Genomic DNA, 21,846 nt, shown 5'->3' with positions numbered 1-21,846 from the left:
AGTGTGAAACTCCCTGGCCAGTGTTTCCTTGTGAGAGAGGATAAGAAAAAATGTGGCTGTATTTCTCTGAACCAAATCAAACAGTATTGAGCTAAGGGTCTCTGGAATGTTACAAGTTACACTTCACAATTACAATAGATTTGAGTTCAAAGACCAAGTGATGAAAAGAACCTTTCTAATATGGGGTTCAATTCTCTACATAAACTTCCCTCTGTGGCTCCATCTGCCACTTGCATTTATAATGCTATTCTACTTTGTCATAAAAGCAGTCACCTTGTAACCCTTTTTTATCAAGTACTCTGTGCACCACCTAAAAGTGCATTGGACCTCATCAGGGAGCTATGGGTTTGCATTATACAAACAGACCAATTCCGCCTGCTCAGCACCAGCGGGCAATAAAAGCACGCACTCGCAAAGCAGCGAGTGCGTCCCTTGCCTTCAGAGGGCAGACAGAAGCAGGCAAGTTTTGCAAAGCAAACTCCTTGCAATCATCAAAGCTAACCTGTCAACAAATTACCATTAAAGTCAAACCTCCTGAGTTCCGTAGAGATTTCTGACTAGACAAGAGAGAGCAAGTATATTATTATCATTATTAGCTCAGAGGTCAGAGTTGAAATTACCTTGTCAGGTAATGATGCGCACTTCCCTCCTAGTGTTTCTACTGTCCTGCTCTCTTTTTTCCTTGTTTCCCATGCCATCTTAGTTCCCCATGGAGAGATTAACGGCACAAAACTTGAAAGAATTCATACAAGGCTCACATCACATGTTCCATAAACCTTGGAAACAATGTTTGGCTAGAAGGCCAGTTTAAGCTCACAGAGGAGAGAAGGAAGTCTAACATTCAGGGCGCAGTGAGGAAGAGCCATAAAGGGGATGCTCTTTCTTGAGTGGAAATTCATTGTGTGGTTGCTTTTTCATTATTTGCCCGAATTACCTGAATTCCTGTCACAGTTTTACTTCAATTTGTGCTGTTTTCTATAACATTTTGTGGCATCGATTCCTACAAGCTAGTTTTGACCATCAATATTTTCTGTGATATTTGAACTGTCTCCAAAAAGAATGTACTAAGCAGAGAGCTCCCCTTACAATGACCTGCGTGGGGTGGTGCTCGCCCCATGCACGGTGCCTGCCCCGGAGGGCACTCTATAAACGTCACTGTCTTCTGTGCTCCCTTCCAGCAGTTTTCCATTTTGGACACAGTTATGCTGGCCATGTTTCCCTTCCAATGGCATTAAAAGACCCTCCTTCCAGAAACTGTGCCTGGCACTGAATGAAAAAGGCCACCTGAGAGTACTCCTAAAGGAAAAAAGAACGATAAGGCAGAGCTGGCCACTGCTGCCATCTTCCCCTGTAGACCCACCTCATCGCGGGGCCTCTGTACGGGTGCGGAACTGGGAAAGCATGGCCAGTAAAATGTTGGGGCAGCTCCGTGGTGTATGGGTGAAAGTGAGAAATAAGGATGGCTCCCTTCACACGGGTGCCTGCCCACCACACAATGTCTTCTACAGAGGCTGTTACATTGAAGGCATAACAACTTTCTCTTCTGCTCAGTATCCACTCGTAGTTTTAGTGCCAACAATTATGAGAATTCTATTCTGCCATTTTTTAAATGAAGAGAAGAATCCACACTAATAAAAGAGAAACATGCAAATTGACTGTAACTCCACTACACCCACAAGCCATACTCACCAGCCAATAAGCAGCGAGTATGCAAATTAATCCAACAAAGATGGCTGCAGCCACAGAGTGAGCAGGAGGCTTGGGTTTCCCCGGCAATGGAGGAAGCTGAGCTTCCTGCCCACTCTGGCAGGTCCTGGCCTCCACTCAAGGCTACAAAGTTTCAATTATAGAAGATAAATAAATCTCAGATACCAGGGCCTCGCCATGGGGTGTGGCTGGCCTGTAAATCACCACAGGCCCCTTGTCCAGGCCACCCCATACCCCAAGGGAACCCCATCCTGATCCGGGACACCCTTCAGGGAAAATCAGCTGGCCCCTACCCGGGCACCAGACCTCTATCCTATCTAATAAGAGTTATATACAAATTGACTGTCACTCCAACACACAAGATTACTGTCCCCATGTGGTCAAAGATGACTACCCACAAGATGGCCATCAGAGGAGAGCAGTTGTGAGGGACCAGGCCTGCAAGGGAGGGAAGTTGGGGGAGACTTGGCCTGCAGGAAAAGGCAGTTGGGGGGGACCCAGGCATGTAGGGTAGGGCAGTTAGGGGTGACCAGGGCTGTAGGGGAGGGCAGTTAGGGGCAATCAGGTGGACAGGGGAGCAATTATGCATCAATCAGGCTGGTAGGGGAGTGGTTAGGGGGTGACCAGGCTGGCAGGCAGAAGCAGTTAGGGACAATCAGGAAGGCAGGCAGGCGAGCAATTGGGAGCCAGCAATCATGGATTGTGAGAGGGATGTCTGACTGCCTGTTCAGGCCTCATCCCAATAGATCAGGCCTAAATGGGCAGTTGGAAATCCCTCAAAAGGTCCCAGATTGGAGAGGGTGCAGGCTGGGCTGAGGGACACACACCCCCCGTGCAAAAATTGCATTCACCGGCCTCTAGATTTTAATGTTTGGGTATTGATTTATTCTGAAACACGGACACTTTGGTCATTATAATTATGTTTCTCACATCCAGAGAACCCTCGGATATACACTCACGATTCCCCTGGCTGCTCTGACAGGGTGTTCCATACATCCCCTTTGTACATACGCAAAAAGGCTCTTTTCCTGAGACCTGTCACACATTTCCCATTTCTCTGAACTTCTCTCAGCCTGTATAATAAGCCTTTACCTCCTCCACAATTCATGGGCAAAGTTCAACTCACTGAATCCCCCTTCCCACTGAATCACCCTCCCCAGTGATCCCCCCTCCCTCCCACCAGATCCCCCCTTCTGCCTGGATCCCCCTCCCCACTAGACCCCCCTTCCCCCTGGAGCCCCTTCCCCCTAAATCCCCCTCCCACTGATTCCCCCTCCTTCCCACTGAACCCTCCTCCTTCCCACTGAACCCCCCTCCTTCCCGCTGGATCCCCCTCCTTCCCGCTGGATCCCCCTCCTTCCCGCTGGATCCCCCTCCTTCCCGCTGGATCCCCCTCCTTCCCGCTGAATCCCCTTCCTTCCCACTGAATCCCCCTCCTTCCCGCTGATTCCCCCTCCTTCCCACTGAATCCCCTGATCCACTGAATACTCTTTCCCACTGAATCCTCCTCCTCCTCTTGAATGATTTTTTAAAAGCTTCCTATCCTTTCTATCTTTCTTACCTCCTTTGTAGTCATCCAACTTTCTGTCTCTTTTACATTAACATAAATCATGTACTATCTTTTGGGTTAAAAATTCCAACACCTTAAGCCAAATATCAAAGAAACTATCAATATATGAAGTAAACATACAGGTTATCCACACTCTCTAAACAATACATGTTTAAATTCCACATAGAACTTCCCTTTTTATATCTCTAAATGTAAAATGACAGCCACACCTCAAACCAGTGACCGAAGCCCTCCCCATACCGAATTGCAGACAATAAAACTGCCAGCTGGAACCCACAAAAAATCTGAAAAGCCCGTCATTAAATAGGACCTTGTTAAGAAATCCCTGTTTTATGTGCCAGCTATTCATTTTTACTGAATCAACATTTTCCAGGATGCATCCTATTGACTGATCTGACCGCATATGCTGTCCACGGAAAACTTCTCCAAATGATGTCCTATGTGATATGCTTATCTGAAAAGCTCTCCTCTGAGCAACATGGAAATAAACCTCTGCTTCGTAAACTCGAGACTTTTAAAATGCATTAATCCACACAGTTTATGAAATTGCTTTGGACATTTTAAAATCCTTTCTTCAAAAAGAAAACTTTAGCAATCGGTAATAGTATTTGTTGCTGTTTCATAATGGAGTGCATATCCAGCACAGAACTTCCACAGACCAGAAATGGGGCAGCGTAACAGGAAGTAAAAAGCAGTGATGGTACTGGGTAAAGAGTTACTCAGTGGCTAAAAGAAAACGTTCAGGAACACTATCAAATTATATTATGAGAGAACTATTGTAATAGTTTTATAGCGCACACAGAAGCGGGGTTGAAACATGTCGGAGACAATACATTTAGCGGAGGGAGGGAGGCGGGGTGGGTGTGCTGGGGGCTCCAGCTGAGGGGCGCCTCTCCTGGGCTGGGGGCTGGCAGCTCCCACACCAGAATCCCAGCTGCAGGACACCAAGGGGCGAGGCTGCTGGGCAGAACCGAGGCCAACCGGAGGGCTGAGGCTCCCTGGCTCAAGCAGCCATTCTTCTCCCAACAACGGCTGCCCTTGTGAAAGCATCAGCTCCGGGGAGCAGACCTGACTTTCTTAAGAGAAGACGGGAAAGCCAGATTTCCCCCATTATCTAGGTTGTCAGCTGTGTGAACGGAAAAACACACAAACAATTGTATTTGGACTCAATTTAGTCACCGATTAGATCAAACCCAGCAGAGAAGCCACCGGCCCAGTGACGTCCCCAGCGCTCTGCTCTGGACCTGCAGCTGCCTGTGATCATTTGATCAAACACGAAAGGGCTTGACTGTCTTTATTTCAAATCCTGGCACCAGGAGATGCACCCTAGATCATGAATGGTCCTAGTGGTGCATGGGAAACCGGCCCCTCTCAGTCACAGACATCATAATTAACTCGTTTCTGTACCCAGGGTTTCAGCCCCATCTTTTTGTCCTGTGGATTTCTTACATATTTTCCAGCTCTAATTCTCTCCCACTGTCCTACATTAATCAAAGCTGTAACCCCTGTTGTCTTTGTACTACAGAATCAGAATGTGCCCCTGGCGAGGAACGGGGGAAAAGTCAACAGGAATTAAATTTCAGTGCAACTGTTTACTCAACTGTGGCCTGCAGTTATTGAAATCTTATCCGCGGTTTTGTGTGACTGCCGCGTAATGAATTCAGCATGGCTGTGCTTTCTCACTGCCGCAGTTCTCACTTCAAGTAAAAACCTGCAGAGTAAAGAGGATGCAAACAACCCAGCCCACCATGCCGACACCCAATTTCTCCAAAATGTTTAATTATTGCGTTTCAGTCGAGAAGGAAGCTGATAACTCTAGCCCACTGGACTTTATGAATGCTGCAGTTTTTCTTATTTCATCTACGGATTTTCTTTTCCCCCAACAACCCGTTAAGCCTCCTCCTGCACTCCGGGGAGTGAAGCAGCTGTCAGTGCTTTGTTTCAGAAGACCGGCCTGCCCGCCACAATACGCAAGGTGAGAGTCGCAATGAGACCCAACTGCTGCTTTCGCCCAAAAACATAGCTGTGGCAAACAGAAACAAAAGTTATAAAAATATTAAAAAAATAATTTTGAAGTAGAATCAAAAGGTATTGGCCTTTATTGGGTATCTTTTCCAAAGTGGTTACAAACAAAATAAAAAGGAGTGATGTGATAACTAACAACTCTGCTATTGACATGTTTTAAGGAAGATGTTGTTACAATGCACTTTTATAACTTTTTTCTGTGAAGTTAATTTGTCATTTCTGTTATGAGGGGAGTGTGTGTGTGTGTGTGTGTGTGTGTGTGTAAAGTTTTTGGCTGACTTACTACTTTGAGATAGTGAATGATTCTGAGTGCTTCAAATAAATTCCAGAAGTTAATTTCCCATTTATTTAATTAATATAGGTTAAACACTGATTACTTGGGCTTCATACCACACACTGGTCAACAGCCCCACCCCCACTCCTCCAGGAGAAGCACTGAGCCCGGCCTCTGCATGGGAGGGCTCAGAGAATGGCACCCAAACACCAGCCCTTCGTTCTCCATAGATCCATGACCACCTGGGAGCACCGCCTAAGCAAGGCAGCACGTGGGTCCTGCCCCCACTACCCAGAGCTCGGCGTCAGGCCACGTGGACCCACACGCGCAGCCTCCGCAGCGAATTCTGCATGTGGCCTGGTCTCTGAGCTTCCCTTTCCTTCTCGTTGAAGGTTCCGTGTGCCTGGTGGGTCCCACCGATTCCAAGAGACCAGCAACTGAATGATGCCTCATATTGTCAAAAATCCTTAGCAAGAAAATAAAATATGGCGGCATCCACACGCTTCTCTGGCAGGGTCCCAGGGAAATGTCTGGGAGGCTTGCTTCTCACCCGCCCCCACAATTTCTGTTTCTGTCAGCAAGGCCCAAAACGCATCACTCTCTTTATCACCTTTTCGCCAAGTGGCACCATAACTTTGTATTGCACCACCAAATCAAGGACTCATACGGAACAAGGGCCATCCATTATCCTTAGCAACAACGAGTAACAATCCTGACTCCGAGGAGGCTGGGACCAGGTGCGGTGGGGCAACGCAGCCTGTCTGCCTTCTCATCAGCACCGCACCCACAGCCCATCCCGGCCGCCTCTGGGAATATGTCACCTGTCACTCACAAGTGCCCACCACAGGTCACAAGAGTACAGCCTGTGTGACCTGCTGGGAGCCACCACGGGGGGCCGCACCGCACTGGCAGGCGGGGCCGCTCCCGCAGCACGTGTGCGCCAGCAGCCCGCGGCAGCCCGCCGCTCTCACACCGTGCCTGTGTGTCACTGTTTCGCCTGTTAACTTACCCGATTCTGCCTGTATTTCTACTTGTTTCTACTTTTATGCACTTAATTTTTCTCTCGTAAAAGCCCTTATTTTCCTCCTACTTCTCGTTCCTTATTTGGGTTTCTTTTTCATAAGGCTTCCTAAGTCGGCTAGCCATTTCTTTTCCTTTGAGGCACTGTGCAGCCGTTTCCAAAGGCGCGTTTTACTCGTTTGCTGCCACACCTGGGCCTCGGAGGGACAGCCAGGGTCCCCTCAGGCGCCCCTCCACCCCAGCCCCAAGGGGGCTGCCCAGACTCCCAGCTCCCACGGGCTTGGGTATTCATCTCTTAAGCCCGGCACCGGGGCCCTGGCACGTGGTGGCTTAAAAGATACTGCGCACAGCAAGGCAGTCAAGTGAAAACGAGGCCTCCACAGCGGCCACGTGGTGGGCACCCACCACCCTCCACGCCGACGCCCCACAGTACCTGCTGCTGCTGCGCGTGGGCCAGGTCGGCCGGCGCCACGTCCACGGCCGCCTCCCCGTTGGCCCGCGCCTCCCGAAGGCTCCCGCACTCTAGCAAGTGGCTGCCGCTGCTGGACCCGTTCTGGACGGCCGAACCATTGCTTTTTGTCTCCGGCCCGGATTCTTGCATCATGACTCAGAAACCTGACGGAGGGCTTCCAGGGGCGGAGGGAGAAAGGGGAAAGCAGCTGTTAAAACAGTTGTTGTGCACAAGCAGCAGGGTCCCGCTGCAAATGTTGCCAGAAATCTGTAAACAGTTGTCATGTTCGTTCACTGCGTTTACCCCTCAAGAGCGCTCAGTCTTCTGGTGTTTGAGGATGGAACTGTCAGTCCAAGTTCAAGTTCTAGTAGTATTGTTTCAAATATATTACCTTTTTCCCTTTAGGTGAACCTAGAATCCCCGGTTGAGTTTCTGTGCTCAAACCCGGGTATTCTGCGCAGAAAGCGCACGTCATCCTAACAGCAGAGGCGGCGTGCATGCGGCTGCGGTGTGTGCCCTGTGCCTGCGCCCCTCTCAGCGCCCTCCCCTGGGCTCCACAGCAGCCGCGGCCGCTCGGGAGGAGACGGACAGTCAAAGCCAAGATGCAGTTTAAGCTGCGTCCTCCTGGGAGCCACTCGGACACTAAAACTCTTCACCGCTGGCCACCTCTTTCCGAGAGAAAAGTGTCCCCACTCTTCAAACGCTGAACACATTCAGACTCTGATCTCTGTCTTCTAGTGAAACTGCCCCGAGAATTCCCAGGCCCAGCACGTGCTTCTCCTGCGGCTTCCTGCTCTGGCCTGGGTGAGGTCCGGAAGCCTTGGGTCTCATGTTTCTTTTGGAGAAAACCTAGCCTAGGCAGACGGAGGGCGGTTCTGAATGTGAAAGTACTTACCGTCTAATGAGAGAGAGAGGGAGGGGGGGGGGGGGAGCCAGGTAGTATTACCTGTACAAATACATCCCACATTCCACGTTACTCTCGAGGTACAAAACCACTGGCCCGGAGCCAGCACAGCTCTCGGTGAAGGTGTCCAGCTATGACAACAGACACATGTTTGCAAATGTCCCTGCCACCACCTACTGACCACCTGACCACCGCCCGCGCCAGCCCCCGCCGCCCGAGACTCCCGTCTGTCCTGACGGGGAGCCCGTGGGCGGGGAACGCGGCTCCGGAGCTTTCTCACGGGCACGGCTCACGGCGGGCGTGGGGTAGGGCCCGTCTCCTGTCAGGTCTCAGCCACGCGTGCTCTCAAAGCTGAGGTGCAGTGGGGATACACAATGAGATGGCAGGGCCACAGCCAAGTTCATGGAGTAGAACTTCAGGAAGGAAAAACAAGAGTCACAAAAGTAAGTTGACAATTCAAGCATGAAAGCTGAGGAATGCCTGGGTGACCAAAGGGGGTGTGAGATGCCAGCCGCAGGGAGGGCAGGTGACCTGGGCAGACACATGGGCAGCCACAGCGCAGGTTCCCTCCCAGAACTCGCACCAGCAGGAACGTAAAACATGCCGACACAATAGAGGAGGCTGCCTTTGCTCAAAGCCGCACCAAAACCAAGTGGGAGAACTAAAAGCAGAAAAGTTTGCGTCTTTCTTCATACCCTTCCCGTGAATGAGTGCACAATATGGCCCCCTGAGCAGAGACGGGGCCCAGAAGCACTGTGCAGAGTGAGTGCCCTGAAGGCACTGGGCAGGGCGTTTGTTAACAGGTGGGAGACAAACTCCGCAACAGCTGCCTCTCTCCCCTCAGCCGGCTTTCCAGGAATCATAATAGGCCTTTAAACGTGGCATCCAAAACCTCACTGCCACACAGTAAAGAAATCTATCAAAACACAACACAACTTTCTCGGAGACATAAGAACCAGGCCACGCAACTGCCTTGCTCGTTACCAAAAAAGGGGGTCAACTTGTGAAATGTAGGGAGCCCCTTCCCCGTGTTTCCATTCCGATCCTCTGACCTGCCCGTCTGCACAGGAGGGAAAGCAGAGCAGTTGGCACGGAGCTCGCCGAACAGGTGGGCATGCAATGAGCATGCCTGAAGAAAACACATGTATACACACAGGCTTACATTCTGGAAAGCCTGTTCCTGTTAGGGACGGGCCCCGCCCTCAGGTGAAACGCCGGGGTGCAGAGGGCCTCGCTGCCCTTGTTCGGACAGCGGGGTGGTGCAGGGGGAGCGCAGGGAGTGGTGCAGGGGGATGCGGGGGCCCCGCCCAGGCTGAGGAGAAGGCTCTGCTCGGCGCAGCAGCAGAGCAGGCTGCCAGGCCGCGGGTGCGAGCCGCAGGCCCGAGGCCAAGCAGCGGCCTGTGGTTGGGGCTGGTGAGAGCGCAGGCTTGGGACCAGCACTGCGTGAGGGTTGTTTTGGTCTGAGGATGTCCTTACTTCGCCAAGTGCTCGCAGGAGTGTGCAGGTTGGGGGTTTAGTTTCCCATCCTCTCCACGCCATCAGGAGGGCAGCCTGTTGGGAAGCACGTGAGCTCGCGGGAGGCGGCGGCGGTGCCAGCACACGGGGGGCGCTGCTTCCAGGGGGGCCGGGCGGAGGACAGGCCAGGCGCCTGCTCCGGCCAGCTCTCCGGGGAACTTTGCAGGCTCCCGGCAAGCCGATGAGAGCGCAAAGGCGGGTGATGTGACCCCGTCGTACAGGGGGGCACCTGGCCAAGGCACGGGGACGCAGCCCTCGTCTCCCCCACTTCAGAGTGAACTTGGCCGCTCAATAAAGGACAGACCTTCCAACGTGCAAGCGTGCTGGGCGAGCCCGCGGGGGGAGCCGGCGAAGAGCATGGCGTGCAGAGGGGCGAGGGCCGGCCTTCCTCCCCAGCAGCGCCCGTCCTCTTCTCCGGAGGCTCCCAGCTCCCCGGCGTCCGGCAGCAGGGTCCCTCGGCAGAGGCAGAGCCCAGCACGCCGCGTGCCCAGGCAGCTGGGGGCCTCTGGGGGCCCGCCATCCTCGGCCTGGCTGCGATTCTGGTGCAGCCCTTTCTCCAGCCCGGCCCTCCGGGAGGCGGCCCGTGGCGTCACCGGGCCACCGCGACAGCGGCCGGTGCGATCGCACCCGGAGGAGCGGCTGGAATCACGGAGGAGGGCTGAGGCTGGGGTCCCTGGCGTCAGGGAGCTTCTGCAGGGACAGGTCACCCAGCTTCTGAGTCCACAAGATGGGCCACGGCTCGGCACCGGCCTGCTCGTTACTGTCCTTGCCGACAGGGCCGCTCTGGAAGCATTCTGGAACAGTCATAATGTCCAGACCAATGTATTTACAGTGAATTAAAGCACTGCTCTACTATGATGACTACTTCCTTGTTACAGAGCTGAGGCTGAAAGTTTAGGGAGGACAGAGCCCTTGCTCTCCTCCTGCGAAGGTGCCGCTCACAGAAAGCTCAGTCTTGATTCCAGGGCAGTTAATTAAGGGTGACCGAGTCAGGCAGAAGCAAATTAACTTGGCTGATCAATTATTTATATGAAGCAGAATAAATGCCCTTAAAGAACTTGGCTTGTCCATGAAAGGATGTGCAAATTAAACTAAACACACTTTTATAAAATGTATTCCCACTTCCAGGGGGAGGGGGGGAATTTACTGCAGTCACTTTCTGAAAGGGTTCGAGTGGCTACTCGGTCCGATCCTGCCCCATTAGAGAAAAAAGGAAGAAAGGGAGGGAGGAAGGAAAGAAGGGAGGGAGGGAGGAGGGAGGGAGGGAGGGAGGGAGGGCGGGAGGGAGGGAGGGAGGGAGGAAAGAGGGAGGGAGGAAGGAAGGAGGGAGGGTGGGAGGGAAGAAAGAAGAAGGGAGGGAAGAAGAAAGGGAGGGAGGGAGGAAAGAGGGAGGGAGAAAGGAAGGAGGGAGGGGGAGAGGAGGGAGGAAAGGAGAAGGGAGGAAGAGAGGGAGGGAAGGAGGGGGAGGAAGAGAGGGAAGGGAGGAGAAGAGGGAGGAGGAAGGGAGGAGGGAGGGAGGGAGGAAGAAAGAAGGAGGGAGGGAAGGAAGGAAGGAGGGAGGGAGGAAGGAGGGAGGGAAGGAGGAAGGAGGGAGGGAAGAAGGGAGGGAGGGAGGGAGGAAAAGAGGAAGGAAGGAGGAGGGAGAAAGGGAGGAAAGAGGGAGGGAAGGGGGAGGGAGGAAGAGGGAAGGGAGGGGGGAATGAGGGAGGAGGAAGGAAGGGAGGGCGGCAGGGGGAAGAGAGCACTCCAAGAAGAGGGGGCTGTGGGCATCTCTGTGGCTTGGGAACTCGGAGCGCCTGCAGAGTGAAGGCGGCCCCAGCACCGCCTGGCCTGCAGAGTGAAGGCGGCCCCAGCACCGCCTGGCCTGCAGAGTGAAGGCGGCCCCAGCACCGCCTGGCCTGCAGAGTGAAGGCGGCGGTGAGGATGGAGCCGGCCGCGCTAGCTCAGGGCAGAGCTCTGACTACTGTGCCCATCCTGAAGAGCCACAGCCTGTGTCCCTGTTCAGGGCCGGGGTCTGTGTTGAGATAAGGCATCAGGAAGATGACCTGGTTCCCTGCACATGTGCAAGACTAGACCTGGCCACGCAGCTCTCAGAGGTTTGAAGGACCGAGAGCTGGGAGCCCCCGCCCTCTCAGGCCCTCGTAGGCAGCCTGGACATGCAGCCAGCCCACTGTGAGCCGCCCCGGGCAGTGCCCGCGGAGCGGACGGGGCCTGAGCATGCTGGGCACAGGGGGCGCCCAGCTCCACGGGGCCGCGGGTGGCAAAGGGCTTGGTGGGACCACATTGCCCCCGCCTCCCCAGTGCTGAGTCACCGTCCACAGATGGGCTGGGAGCACTTTCTTTCAGGAGGAAAAGGCGGGGGTGGGGGCAAAATAAGAGAAACAGAGTAACTGCAGCGGATCCTTCTCTCAGGTGAGATCTGCCCACAAACTGTGAATAAGACACCACCATCCGCTGTCCACCACCCCCCTCCTCCCCAGCGAAACGCCGTCCCAGAGCCAAGTTCAGGGAGGGAAGTCAGGGCGCCACTGTCAGGAGGACCGTCTTCCAAAACCACTGTGCACAGTGAAGCCAGGCCGGTGAGGGCTGCTGTTGCGGAGCTATGACCCACGGCCCAGGCGGCCACAATGAATGCAAAGCGCTGCGCACACACGCAAGTCCTGGTCTGATGAGGGACGGCTAAAATTAACACCCAATTAATTTCCGAATTGACAAACAAATGAAACCCATAAATCTACTTTCTCATTAATTTTCCTGTGGTATAATTTAAAGCAGTAATATGAGGGCAAAAACTGAGCATTATCCATCATAAATATCAAAAAGATAGCACCGTAACCCCATAAATTATGCATATTACCTGTTGTTAAAAATGATTTATGTATTATCAACCTTATCGTGCACTGTAGAGGTCTAGATCTCGCTTTGAAAATCTGGAATTTCATTTAGCATTAAGGAAGAAAAGTTCAGGTGCAATGCAATTGTCAAAGCATGTTTGAAAAAACAGTGGTCACCTTTGTAGCCATGCAGGAGGTCAGCGCAGAACTGGAAGGGCCCAGCAGGCGGCGGGTGGGGCACAGGGGTGGAGAAGTGAATCGGCAGCCTCCCCCCCCCCCCCCAGCTGCCCCCTCTCCTGCCTCAGGAGAGCGCAGGGCAGGCTGGGCCTGGAAGAACCCGGAGCCGGAGGCCTGGGGGTGAGACGCTGGAGGAGCGCCATCTCCCCTGTGCAGGATGGGGCCTGGCTCCGCCTTCCCAGGGCACAGGGGGAAGGAGCGAGTGTCTCTCAGGTAAACTACTCGCCGTTCATCGATTACACGAAGAGACAGCAGATGAAAATGGTTCCTTCTCCACCTCCAATTGCCTAGTAAGACTTTTTTTGAAACTTGCTTAATCTAAAACTTTACTTTCAGGTACACCTTGCACATAAAATAATTTAATACACAGTTGCTGAATCTCTAACTAAATGACTAAAGAAGAGAAAAATCCAAACCTAACCTCTGAACCACAGCTGAGCAGCCACCGCCTTTTAAATTCTGACCACCGCTCCCTGCACGGCTTCAGAAGGACTGCCCTTTGGGCGTCCTGGAGCTAGAAAATATTCAAGCCATTAAGTCATTTTAAATCTTAACAGAAGCAGGATTATCCCAGTCGTTGAAAATGTAAAGATAATCAACCACCAAAAACCTCATCCAAACCACGGTGAACATTCCCATACAGAGGACCATTCGCATGGGCTGAACATGGCCGAGGAGCGTGTGCATTTCCCTGTAACTAACGCGAACCGTGAGGAGGACAGGGCGGTGGGAGGTCCCTCACAGGGGAGCTCCTCTCCCCAGGCTTTCCGTGTGCGGACAGGAGCCCGGGCCCAGGGCTGGGACTCAGCTCCCCAGGCCGTGGCACTGCCCCGGCCACAGGCCTTGCCCCCTCAGCCCCTCATTCACACCATCCTGGGCATGTAATCTCCCCAGCATCAGTGAGCCAGATAATGGCACCCGCCGCCCTCGTGAGGGTTACAGAGGTCTGTTATAGTTTTAGAATTTCCGCTACTGTTGGCCTTGTTTTCCTTCTCTCCCAGAAGACAGGGTTAAGTCTGTAATCACAGCACCTATGGGCCAACGATGAAAGCTATGAGGAAACGCGGTAGGAACGAGAAGCACAAAAAAGAATGCATACCACCCGGCATATTAACCCAGAGCGCTCCAGAAATACACAGACACCAGCCGGCCCTCTGCTTTGCCCAGGACGCCTCAGCGCTCAGGGGCAGGCCAGGTGCTTGGGTGCTAGGCTAAATGCACTTTGACAGAACAAAACAAAGTCTGCTGAACTTGAACTATCTGAACATTCAAACTGCTCAACTCTCACGAATGGCCTGGTGGAATGAAGTGGCCAGTTCAAAACACATATTCTTTCATTTCCACATTTTACATGATCCATACACACAAGGCCAGGTTCCCATCACTGGTGAGTGCCTGGCATGCTCCAAGACACGCCTGGTGGCTTGCCTGTCCATCGCCAACCCCTTCCCATGCCAGCAGCCAGAGCAAGCTCATTGTTCCCAGTACCGTGGCGCTCAGCGCTCGCAGGCTGCCACAGGCATGAGAAGAACTATTTACTCGTATCCTTCAAAAACTCCAACGTGCACACAGGTATCCACCCCAAGCTGCTCTTACAGGTAGATTAGCAGGTTTTTTTCTGAAATAAAAGGTCACACTTTGTTGAAGGTCACGACCCTCAACCTCCACCTCACCCCAGTCTGCTGATCCTTGTAATTTACAGCAAATGCTAGCACGTGTTGCCCAGTACGGAAGCACAATGCAAATCAGAAACAGCAACAAACAACATTTACACAACAGAAAGCACAGCTGATGGGAGCTGCGCCCCTGCTGCTTGCAGAACGTGGCAGAGGACAGGCTAGTGCCATGGTCGGCAAACTGCGGCTCGCAAGCCACATGAGGCTCTTTGGCCCCTGGAGAGCGGCTCTTTCACAAAATACCACAGCCTGGGAGAGTCTATTTTGAAGAAGTGGCATTAGAAGTTTAAGTTTAAAACATATGGCTCTCAAAAGAAATTGCAATTGTTGTACTGTTGATATTTGGCTCTGTTGACTAATGAGTTTGCCAACCACTGGGCTAGTGTTCTCTCACCTCCTGGGGCACCCCGTGCCCGGGCACAGCACAGGTGCTGCATGAGGAGACACGACTTCTGCTTCACTTAGCTAGGAAGAATGCAATGCTCAAACTCTCTGAAAAACCACACAAAGCAAAGTAACAGGTAAGAATCAAAACAGTAGCTTTTAAAACAATGAAGTGTATGAATTATTGATTTCCTCGCAGTTAAGATGCCTCTGTTAATGACACAGAATTTATTCAGAACACATCAAACTAAAAGTGACTCTTCCCCTTTCAAACTTGACAAAGTACTCGCATCACATAGGGTCACATGCAGCCACAAACACACCACACACACAACACCAACCCGAGGACTGTACCTGTCAGAGGGGCTGGCTGCCTGCTCATAGCACTACCCTTTTCTCCTAGCTCTGCTAAGTGCCGCTGGCTCCGCAGGCGTTTTCTAGCATCTGATGTGCACTCACCGAGCTGGTGGCCTTTCAGGAGAGCTCTCTCCCTTCTGAAAAAAGCAAACAACTGCATAGATATCATTACACTAAGGAAATCTCTTAGAAAAACCAAACAGCTTGCTAATCTCTCAGCCCCTTCATCCAAGCAAAAGATAAGAAAAGCAAACCTACGTCTGTTTCAACCACATTCCAGGGACAAGTTCCCCTTTTTCTTTCTTTATCAGAATTCTAGCATAAGTTTTTTATTTTTTCTTCCGTGTGTGTCTTTAAAACAGACCTTGCAGGATAAACTGCTGCTCACACCCGCAAACAAAGCAGTGTTTGTGTAATGAGGACCGCTGCCATGGGTACAGTAAACAGGGGCCCAGCACTGATGTTTATGAACAAACACATCATCTTACAAGAGTGATTTAACATTAACCAGGTGGAATAATCAACAGATTTCGTAGGTGACACCAGGCAGGACTAATGTAAACAGCACTGGGAGGAGAAGGGGCCCCTCTCTGGGAACCAAGGTCGAGGTAAACGCATTACAGGGTAAACAGCTGCAAAGAAAGCAAGATAAACAAACAGCCATTCTTCTGACATTTAGAGCAGAAAGGTTGTGTGTTACACAGATCAGCTGCTGGCCACCATGAGATCAGGCCAGTTGGAGACCAGGCCTGCTTGTTTGCACAATGCCATGTTTGCTTATAAACAACAATTTGCTGTTACCAACCTCCCATTACTCATCATCATATAAGCCAGAGCAAATCCAGGGAGATCCGGTTAACTCTTTACTGGGACATTACTTAGAAATAAAAAGCTTGGCCCCTATAAGAAACAAGAGGTCACCCCAAATGAGCTCAGCCTACACCTGGCTGGTAGATAATAAAACTATAAAGGCTGGATTTGGTCACAGCTTTAAAAGACTGTAATGTTTTCATGCTTGAGTAACTGCATTCATTTCCCAGGCTCGTCTTTTATCAATGAAATATATGGGTCACCCAGGACTCAAACCTTGAATGCTTTATCTAGAAGAAAAGCAATTCTCCTTTCTCCCCAACATGCCTCTAAGTGCCCTGGGTCCACACAGACACAGATTTATAGCTTTCTCAACCACCTGCAAAAATTAAACTGTATCAGGTTCTAATTTTTCCCTTAAAAAGATTATATATAATATTAATCAGCTGATGTTCCTTATGTCAGCCTAACGAAGAAATCTGGTTTCAAAGCCAAGAGTGAAGAATGAGTTCAGTGGATCCACTAATGAAAGTGTTATAAAAAACGGTTTGTTTTCAAAACGTTTGCTTGCTGTGTACAACATGTAAAACTGCTACTGTATGAGAAAGTTATGCCTTAGCAGAGACACTATATTTAGGTATATAATTTGCAATTAAAGTATTAATTTGAATTTTTTATAGATACTGTAACATTATTAGCTACTTAATTTGGTAAATGTGAATATTATTCCTCCATTACTTAGAATTTAATAAGCAAAACATATTTGGCAAACAGTTTGGTAACTGATATTTGGGCATCTACGTTTTACACTTACACCAGCTGATGGCTTTGGAGGGGTTCTGCAGAGGGAGGGCGGGCAGCGGGGAAGGCGCTGTGGCCACAGGAGCAGGAAGTGAGGTGGATGGAGGAGGGCACACCTCCTGAGGGCCCTGCAATGACATCCGCCAGGACCAGGCTGCTGGGCTTCCATCTCTGTCTACAGACAACACCCCCTGGTCCCAGACTCACGCTACCCCTCCCCCACCCAGCTCCACTGAAACCCCTAACCTTCCCTGGCTGTTCCTGCTCCAAGATCTAATCTTTGTTTTGTAAACCTAAAGTCACGAAGGAAGGAGAGTGCTTTTTCTTTGTTTTTGTTTGGTTTCCTGTGGCTGGTTCCTGAGTGGCTCTCCCCCTCTCCCAAGCCAGCAGGCCCAGGAGGGCTGCTGCAGGCAAGGGGCCCCGAGGGCTCTGGAGGGTGGACTGTCGGCTCCGCGTGGACACGGAGGGACACGGAGACCTCGCCCTCTGCAGCCCTAGAAAGGCCTGGGGCTCGGGCTGCCGCCCTCCAGAGCCCAGACCCCGCCTCCTGGCTCCCTGTGCTCCTGTGCTGAGGCTGGAGCTGGAGCCCCTGCAGAGGCCCTTCCTCAGGCTCCAGCACAGAAGATCAGGTTCCTGCTCACTCCCCACGCACAGCCAGAGGACGAGGGGACAGAGAGGAGGGAAGGGCCTGACCCAATGCTGGCGCGAACACAAGAGACAGTGAGTGAGCCAGAGCAGGGAGCGGGCCTGCACCCCGATTCCTCACTCTGCACTGCTGTAAGCCAGGCCCCGAGCACCCCGATTCCTCACCCTGCACTGCTGTAAGTCAGGCCCCGAGCACCCCGTATTCCTCACCCTGCACTGCTATAAGCCGGGCCCCGAGCACCCCGCTACTTCCTAAAGCCTGAGAACTCCGCTACCAGGAAAAGACCGCAAACAGAGCTTACAAACCTGAAGGAAAGCCACAGCCTGGGACCGCTCCCCTAACCACGCCAGCCCCTGGGCCCGGAGCTTTCAGGGAGCTCACCGAAGGGGGTGCCTGTGCACCCCTCCCCACGGCAGGCAGGATGCACGCAGACCACGCCGCCCGCGGTGGGCACCTGTAGTTCTAGTGTTACCTCATGGGCCCAGTTCACTTACTTTGTTCCCCACAGACCCCAAATGTTTTAACATTTTTTACTAAATACATAAAATAAAGTAAATGGAAGAGAAGTCTTTTCTATCCTGTTTGATAACTGATTTTAAAAACTGAAAGTCCCAAAGAGACTAGGTCTTCCCATTGCTCTTCTCTGGGGTCAGCCTGCAGCCCGGCCTCCGGGGCGGCCATGCTCAGCGTCCGAGGGGCACCAAGCCCAATCCCAAGCCTCAAGCATTCCAGTTCCACCTTCCACCTCAGCCAGCCCTACTTCTAAAGTTTATTTGCTTTTGACAAACATGCATCTGTTTCAGAAGAAACTTTCTATCACTTGGTCACAGAGAAGCCAGTATGCATCCCTTTACAGGAAAGAAAACTTTTTAATAAATGTAACGCCACTGACCAATGCATGTAAACTCTGGCTGCTTCTGGCAGAGCCATGTTCTTTCTTTGTTCAATAATGAGCTTACAACTGGGAGAGAGAGATTAAAGACACACGAGTACCAAATGGAGACTCTCCTCTGCTTTATCAAAAGGGCTAAAACAGACTGAAAATGGAGGTGCTTCAACATCAAGTCACAATAAGGAGAACTGGTGAGTGACTGATGAAGCATCTGAAAGCCTCTCCCAGCCGCCAGGGAGTGCACAGGCTCAGAGTGCAGGGACCCCAGAGGCCCATGCTGGCTCTCCTGACTGCTGAACCCGCTGCCCCCAGCAAGGCCCACAGCACTGGTGAAGAGCCTACTGTGTGCAAGGATGCTGCCAGAGAAACCAATCACCAACGGCCTAAACCCTACTCCTGCCCGGACGGAGCGGGCTGGGGAGTCATGGCGCCACCTCCCAGACCAAGCAAACCCGCTGCCTTCAGCACCAGCTCCTCCTGCCCCTGACGCCCCCGCTTCTAAACACGTTCAGAGTTATTCAGGATCAAGTCACTGTTAGACGGCAAAAACTAGGTGCATATCATTCAAATGTTTTATTGGTCAAAAAGATAGATGCTTTATTAGTCCAGCCATTTTTGTAATGGAGTGCTACTGATGACCCAGCATTAGCCTCACTCCTGCTATTAATCATACTTCTAAGAGCCCACTTTGCCTTAAAATCTTAAGCAATTGCTATAATTTAAAGGCATGGTGTCTACATAATGGGAAATGCCTCGAAGATTGTATCATTTCACAAAATACAGTACTTTTTTAATGGGAAAATGAACATGATGCAAAGATATTACAAAATGGTAATATACATATACTGTACACACACATATACATATGCATATGCATATAAGATGCAAGCTACCCACATCTGTACACAGTGATCACTCCCTTTGAGAAGCTATCAATACGAAGGTTTATAGTTTTACCTCGACTAAAGTCCATATAACAGCACCAAACAAATAAAATACACCTTGAAAGGGAAAACCTAATGAAAAGACAAAAGATGTCAGACCATGTCTCTGCTTGAAGAAAATCGCATTGTCTATCTGAGCCGTGTCTGCCTGGCAGAGGGAACTAAAGTGGCAGTTCAGTAAGTGACTGGAGAAAATTGACCAGTGTCTGCAACTACTTCCAGTTCGACTTCAATAATCCTATCTAACAGAGAGGGGATATGCAAATTGACCATCACACCATGATAAGATGGCTGTGCCCACAGCAGAGGCCGAGTTCCCATAACGAGCCCTAACAAGCAATCAGCAGGGACCTGAGATTGCATGGCACTGGGCTGGGCAAGGGACCTTAGGACGTGCCCCGCCCCCCCGGGCGGTAGGGCTTGGCAAGGGACCTCAGGCCACACCCCTCTCCCCAATGCCAAGCCAGAGCACCTTAGGCCATGCCCCCCGCCCAAGCACCAGGCCAGGGGACCCCAGGCCATGCCTTCCTGCCTGGCAGGGCTTGGCATGGGACCTCATGCCATGCATCCTGCCCTGGCACTGGGCTGGGGGACCTGAGGCTGCACCCCTGCCTGGCGGGGCTTGACAGGCGACCTCAGGCCGTGGCCCCTCTAGCCCAGGCCAGGTGACCTGAGGCTGTGCCCTCCACCCAGGGAGGCCTGATGGGGTAGGGCTGGCCGGGTCTGGATCTAGCCCAATAGTGGGGCTGGCCGGGGCTGGGTCTTGCGGGATTTCGAGGTACATGTGAGTGGGCGGAGACTTGACTCTGGTTCCCATGGTGCAACCCAGACTCTGACAGAATGAATATTTTCATATACATTTTATTAATTTTTTTTTCATCTCTGACACTTCTATTATAGAGAAAGGGCAAATAGCAATATTAAAATATTTCCTCTAATTCTTTTAATGTGCATGAATTTCATGCACCGGGCCACTAGTACTGTACAAGGACGCCTTCAACTTGTAAATCCTCATCTCATTACATCACCTCATGACCACTGAGCACATCTGAGGACTATAAAGAAAGATTTCTTTCAAAATACAGACTTAAAGTCTTTTTAAAGATGCCCCTTCAATTCTTACTACCAGACAATTAAAACACAATATATCCGTATCCTCCAATCTTGCATGCACACAAACATGGAGATGTCAGAGCAGGCTCCAGTCAGGCACAAAGATGATGGACAGTCCTGCTAGGAACAGCCAAGAAGGATGAAAGTCAAGAATCCAGACACCATCTCATTGTCAGCAGGGAGGCCGGTAACAGCCAGAGGCGGTGAGGTGCAGGTGGACCGAGCATCTAACCAGCCATCCCAGCTCTGACTGAGTGCCTGCTCCCACAGACGGGCTTCCCTGCATGCTGTCATCTGGTCCCACTAGACCTAGGACCCTTCCCCTGCCAGCTCTGACATTAAGTATTCCAACTGTTTTACTTCTCTCTCAAGTGCTGAGCCAGGGAGAGTGTTTAGAAAGAGACTGCCACAGCATGCCAGCAAGAAGGTGGAGCTGGCAGTGCCCAGGACTCTGCAGTGGGCACCCACCGCACGGGCAGTGACGAAATCCTCCCCAGACAGCTGCACAGGACGGCAGGTTCTCAGCAGGGTCACGCATCAGCTAAACACCAGAGAAAGCCTGCAAAGGGTGTTTGTACTCCTTGGCATTTCCATGGTCAAAGGGAGGTGGGTACCAGGGCAAAGGTGGCACCTGGTGCCAGGAGGAGACACAACGGAGGCTACCGGGCCCCTGAGCAGCACCCAGGGAGGGAGGAGTCAGGGCATTTATCCAGAGCAGACGGTGAGGGCGAGGGCTGTCTCACAGCAGGCCCTTCCAAGCAGAACCGCGCAGGCCTCCCACAGACGAGGCAGCTCCGCGGTGAGCACTGCAGCTGTGCCGGCCTCTGGTACACAGAGTGTGCTTATGGACAGCGGTCTGGCGGCTTCCGGAAAGGTAGAAACGCACCTCCTTAACGAGGAGCCAGGCGCGGGCAAGCCCTGCAGTCCGGGAAGGCAGGCGGGGAAGGGAGCAGCCACGACACCTGACACCTGGACTGGGCCCTCACTCTGCCAAGTGATGTGTTTTCAACAAGCCACCCACCACTCTGTCCACTCCTCCTCCACAACTGCACTGCTCTGCATCCGGGGCCGCTCAGCCTCCTCAGCAGTTTTTGTTTTGTCATGGCTATCTTCCCGGACTGTATGAAGTCAGGGCAGCAGTGAAGAACAAACAGTGACACAGACCCATCCACCCGGAGACGCTGTCTAGTGGGGAAGACACTGACATCAGTCAGTTACCATATAGATAAGGAGTTAAGACTGTGATGAGCACACCCAAAGCCAATCTATGCCAAGTGCCTGGATGGAGCAGGTGCTCAATAAATCTCAGCGACTGCTGGCAGCCATAGACCAGACTTTGGGAAGCTACTGAGAATGCCCAAGCACAGAATCCCCTTCTCCCCGTCAGAAACGCGGACAGTGCTCTCAGTTACTCTCGGTTACATTGCTTTTAGAAATGCCCCCCGCTTTCTCCAGCTGCAGGAGGGACACTACGGCAGCAAGGCCAGCCTATCCCTGAGGACGGCTCCGGGCGATTGAGGGGAACGAGCTCCTGTTCACCCCCTCCGCAGGCTGAGGCCCTGCACCCCGCCGCCTCGCACAGCTCTGACTGCCCTTTCTCAGCTTGATTCCTGAAGGAAGTCTGGAGTGGCTTTTCAGCGCATTTCTCCTTTACATGTGTGGCGTCAAGAAAGTACATGCTAATAA

The 21,846-nt window shown here is 52.0% G+C and overlaps 1 protein-coding gene across 14 annotated transcripts in view; it reads right to left on the bottom strand.

Annotated features, from left to right (window-relative positions):
* Positions 1–21,846, bottom strand: part of FOXP1 (forkhead box P1) — a 525,702-nt gene that overhangs the window by 199,314 nt on the left and 304,542 nt on the right. For 13 of the 14 annotated variants that reach the window (XR_006741059.1, XM_045578936.1, XM_045578935.1 and 10 more), the window contains exon 5: positions 7,030–7,211. Coding sequence is in view for 13 of the 14 variants with exons in the window: in XM_045578936.1 (XP_045434892.1) it covers positions 7,030–7,200 (171 nt within the window). In the remaining variant the exon portion in view is untranslated. Of the gene's footprint in view, positions 1–7,029; positions 7,212–14,951; positions 15,102–21,846 lie in introns of those variants that run through there. The other variant, XM_036430535.2, reaches the window with a different exon arrangement.

This window comes from Pipistrellus kuhlii, unplaced genomic scaffold (genome assembly GCF_014108245.1).
Source record: "Pipistrellus kuhlii isolate mPipKuh1 unplaced genomic scaffold, mPipKuh1.p scaffold_m20_p_11, whole genome shotgun sequence".
NCBI lineage: Eukaryota > Metazoa > Chordata > Mammalia > Chiroptera > Vespertilionidae > Pipistrellus > Pipistrellus kuhlii.
Note: the sequence above shows the minus strand (reverse complement) of the source record. Positions and strands in the feature narration are given on the sequence as shown.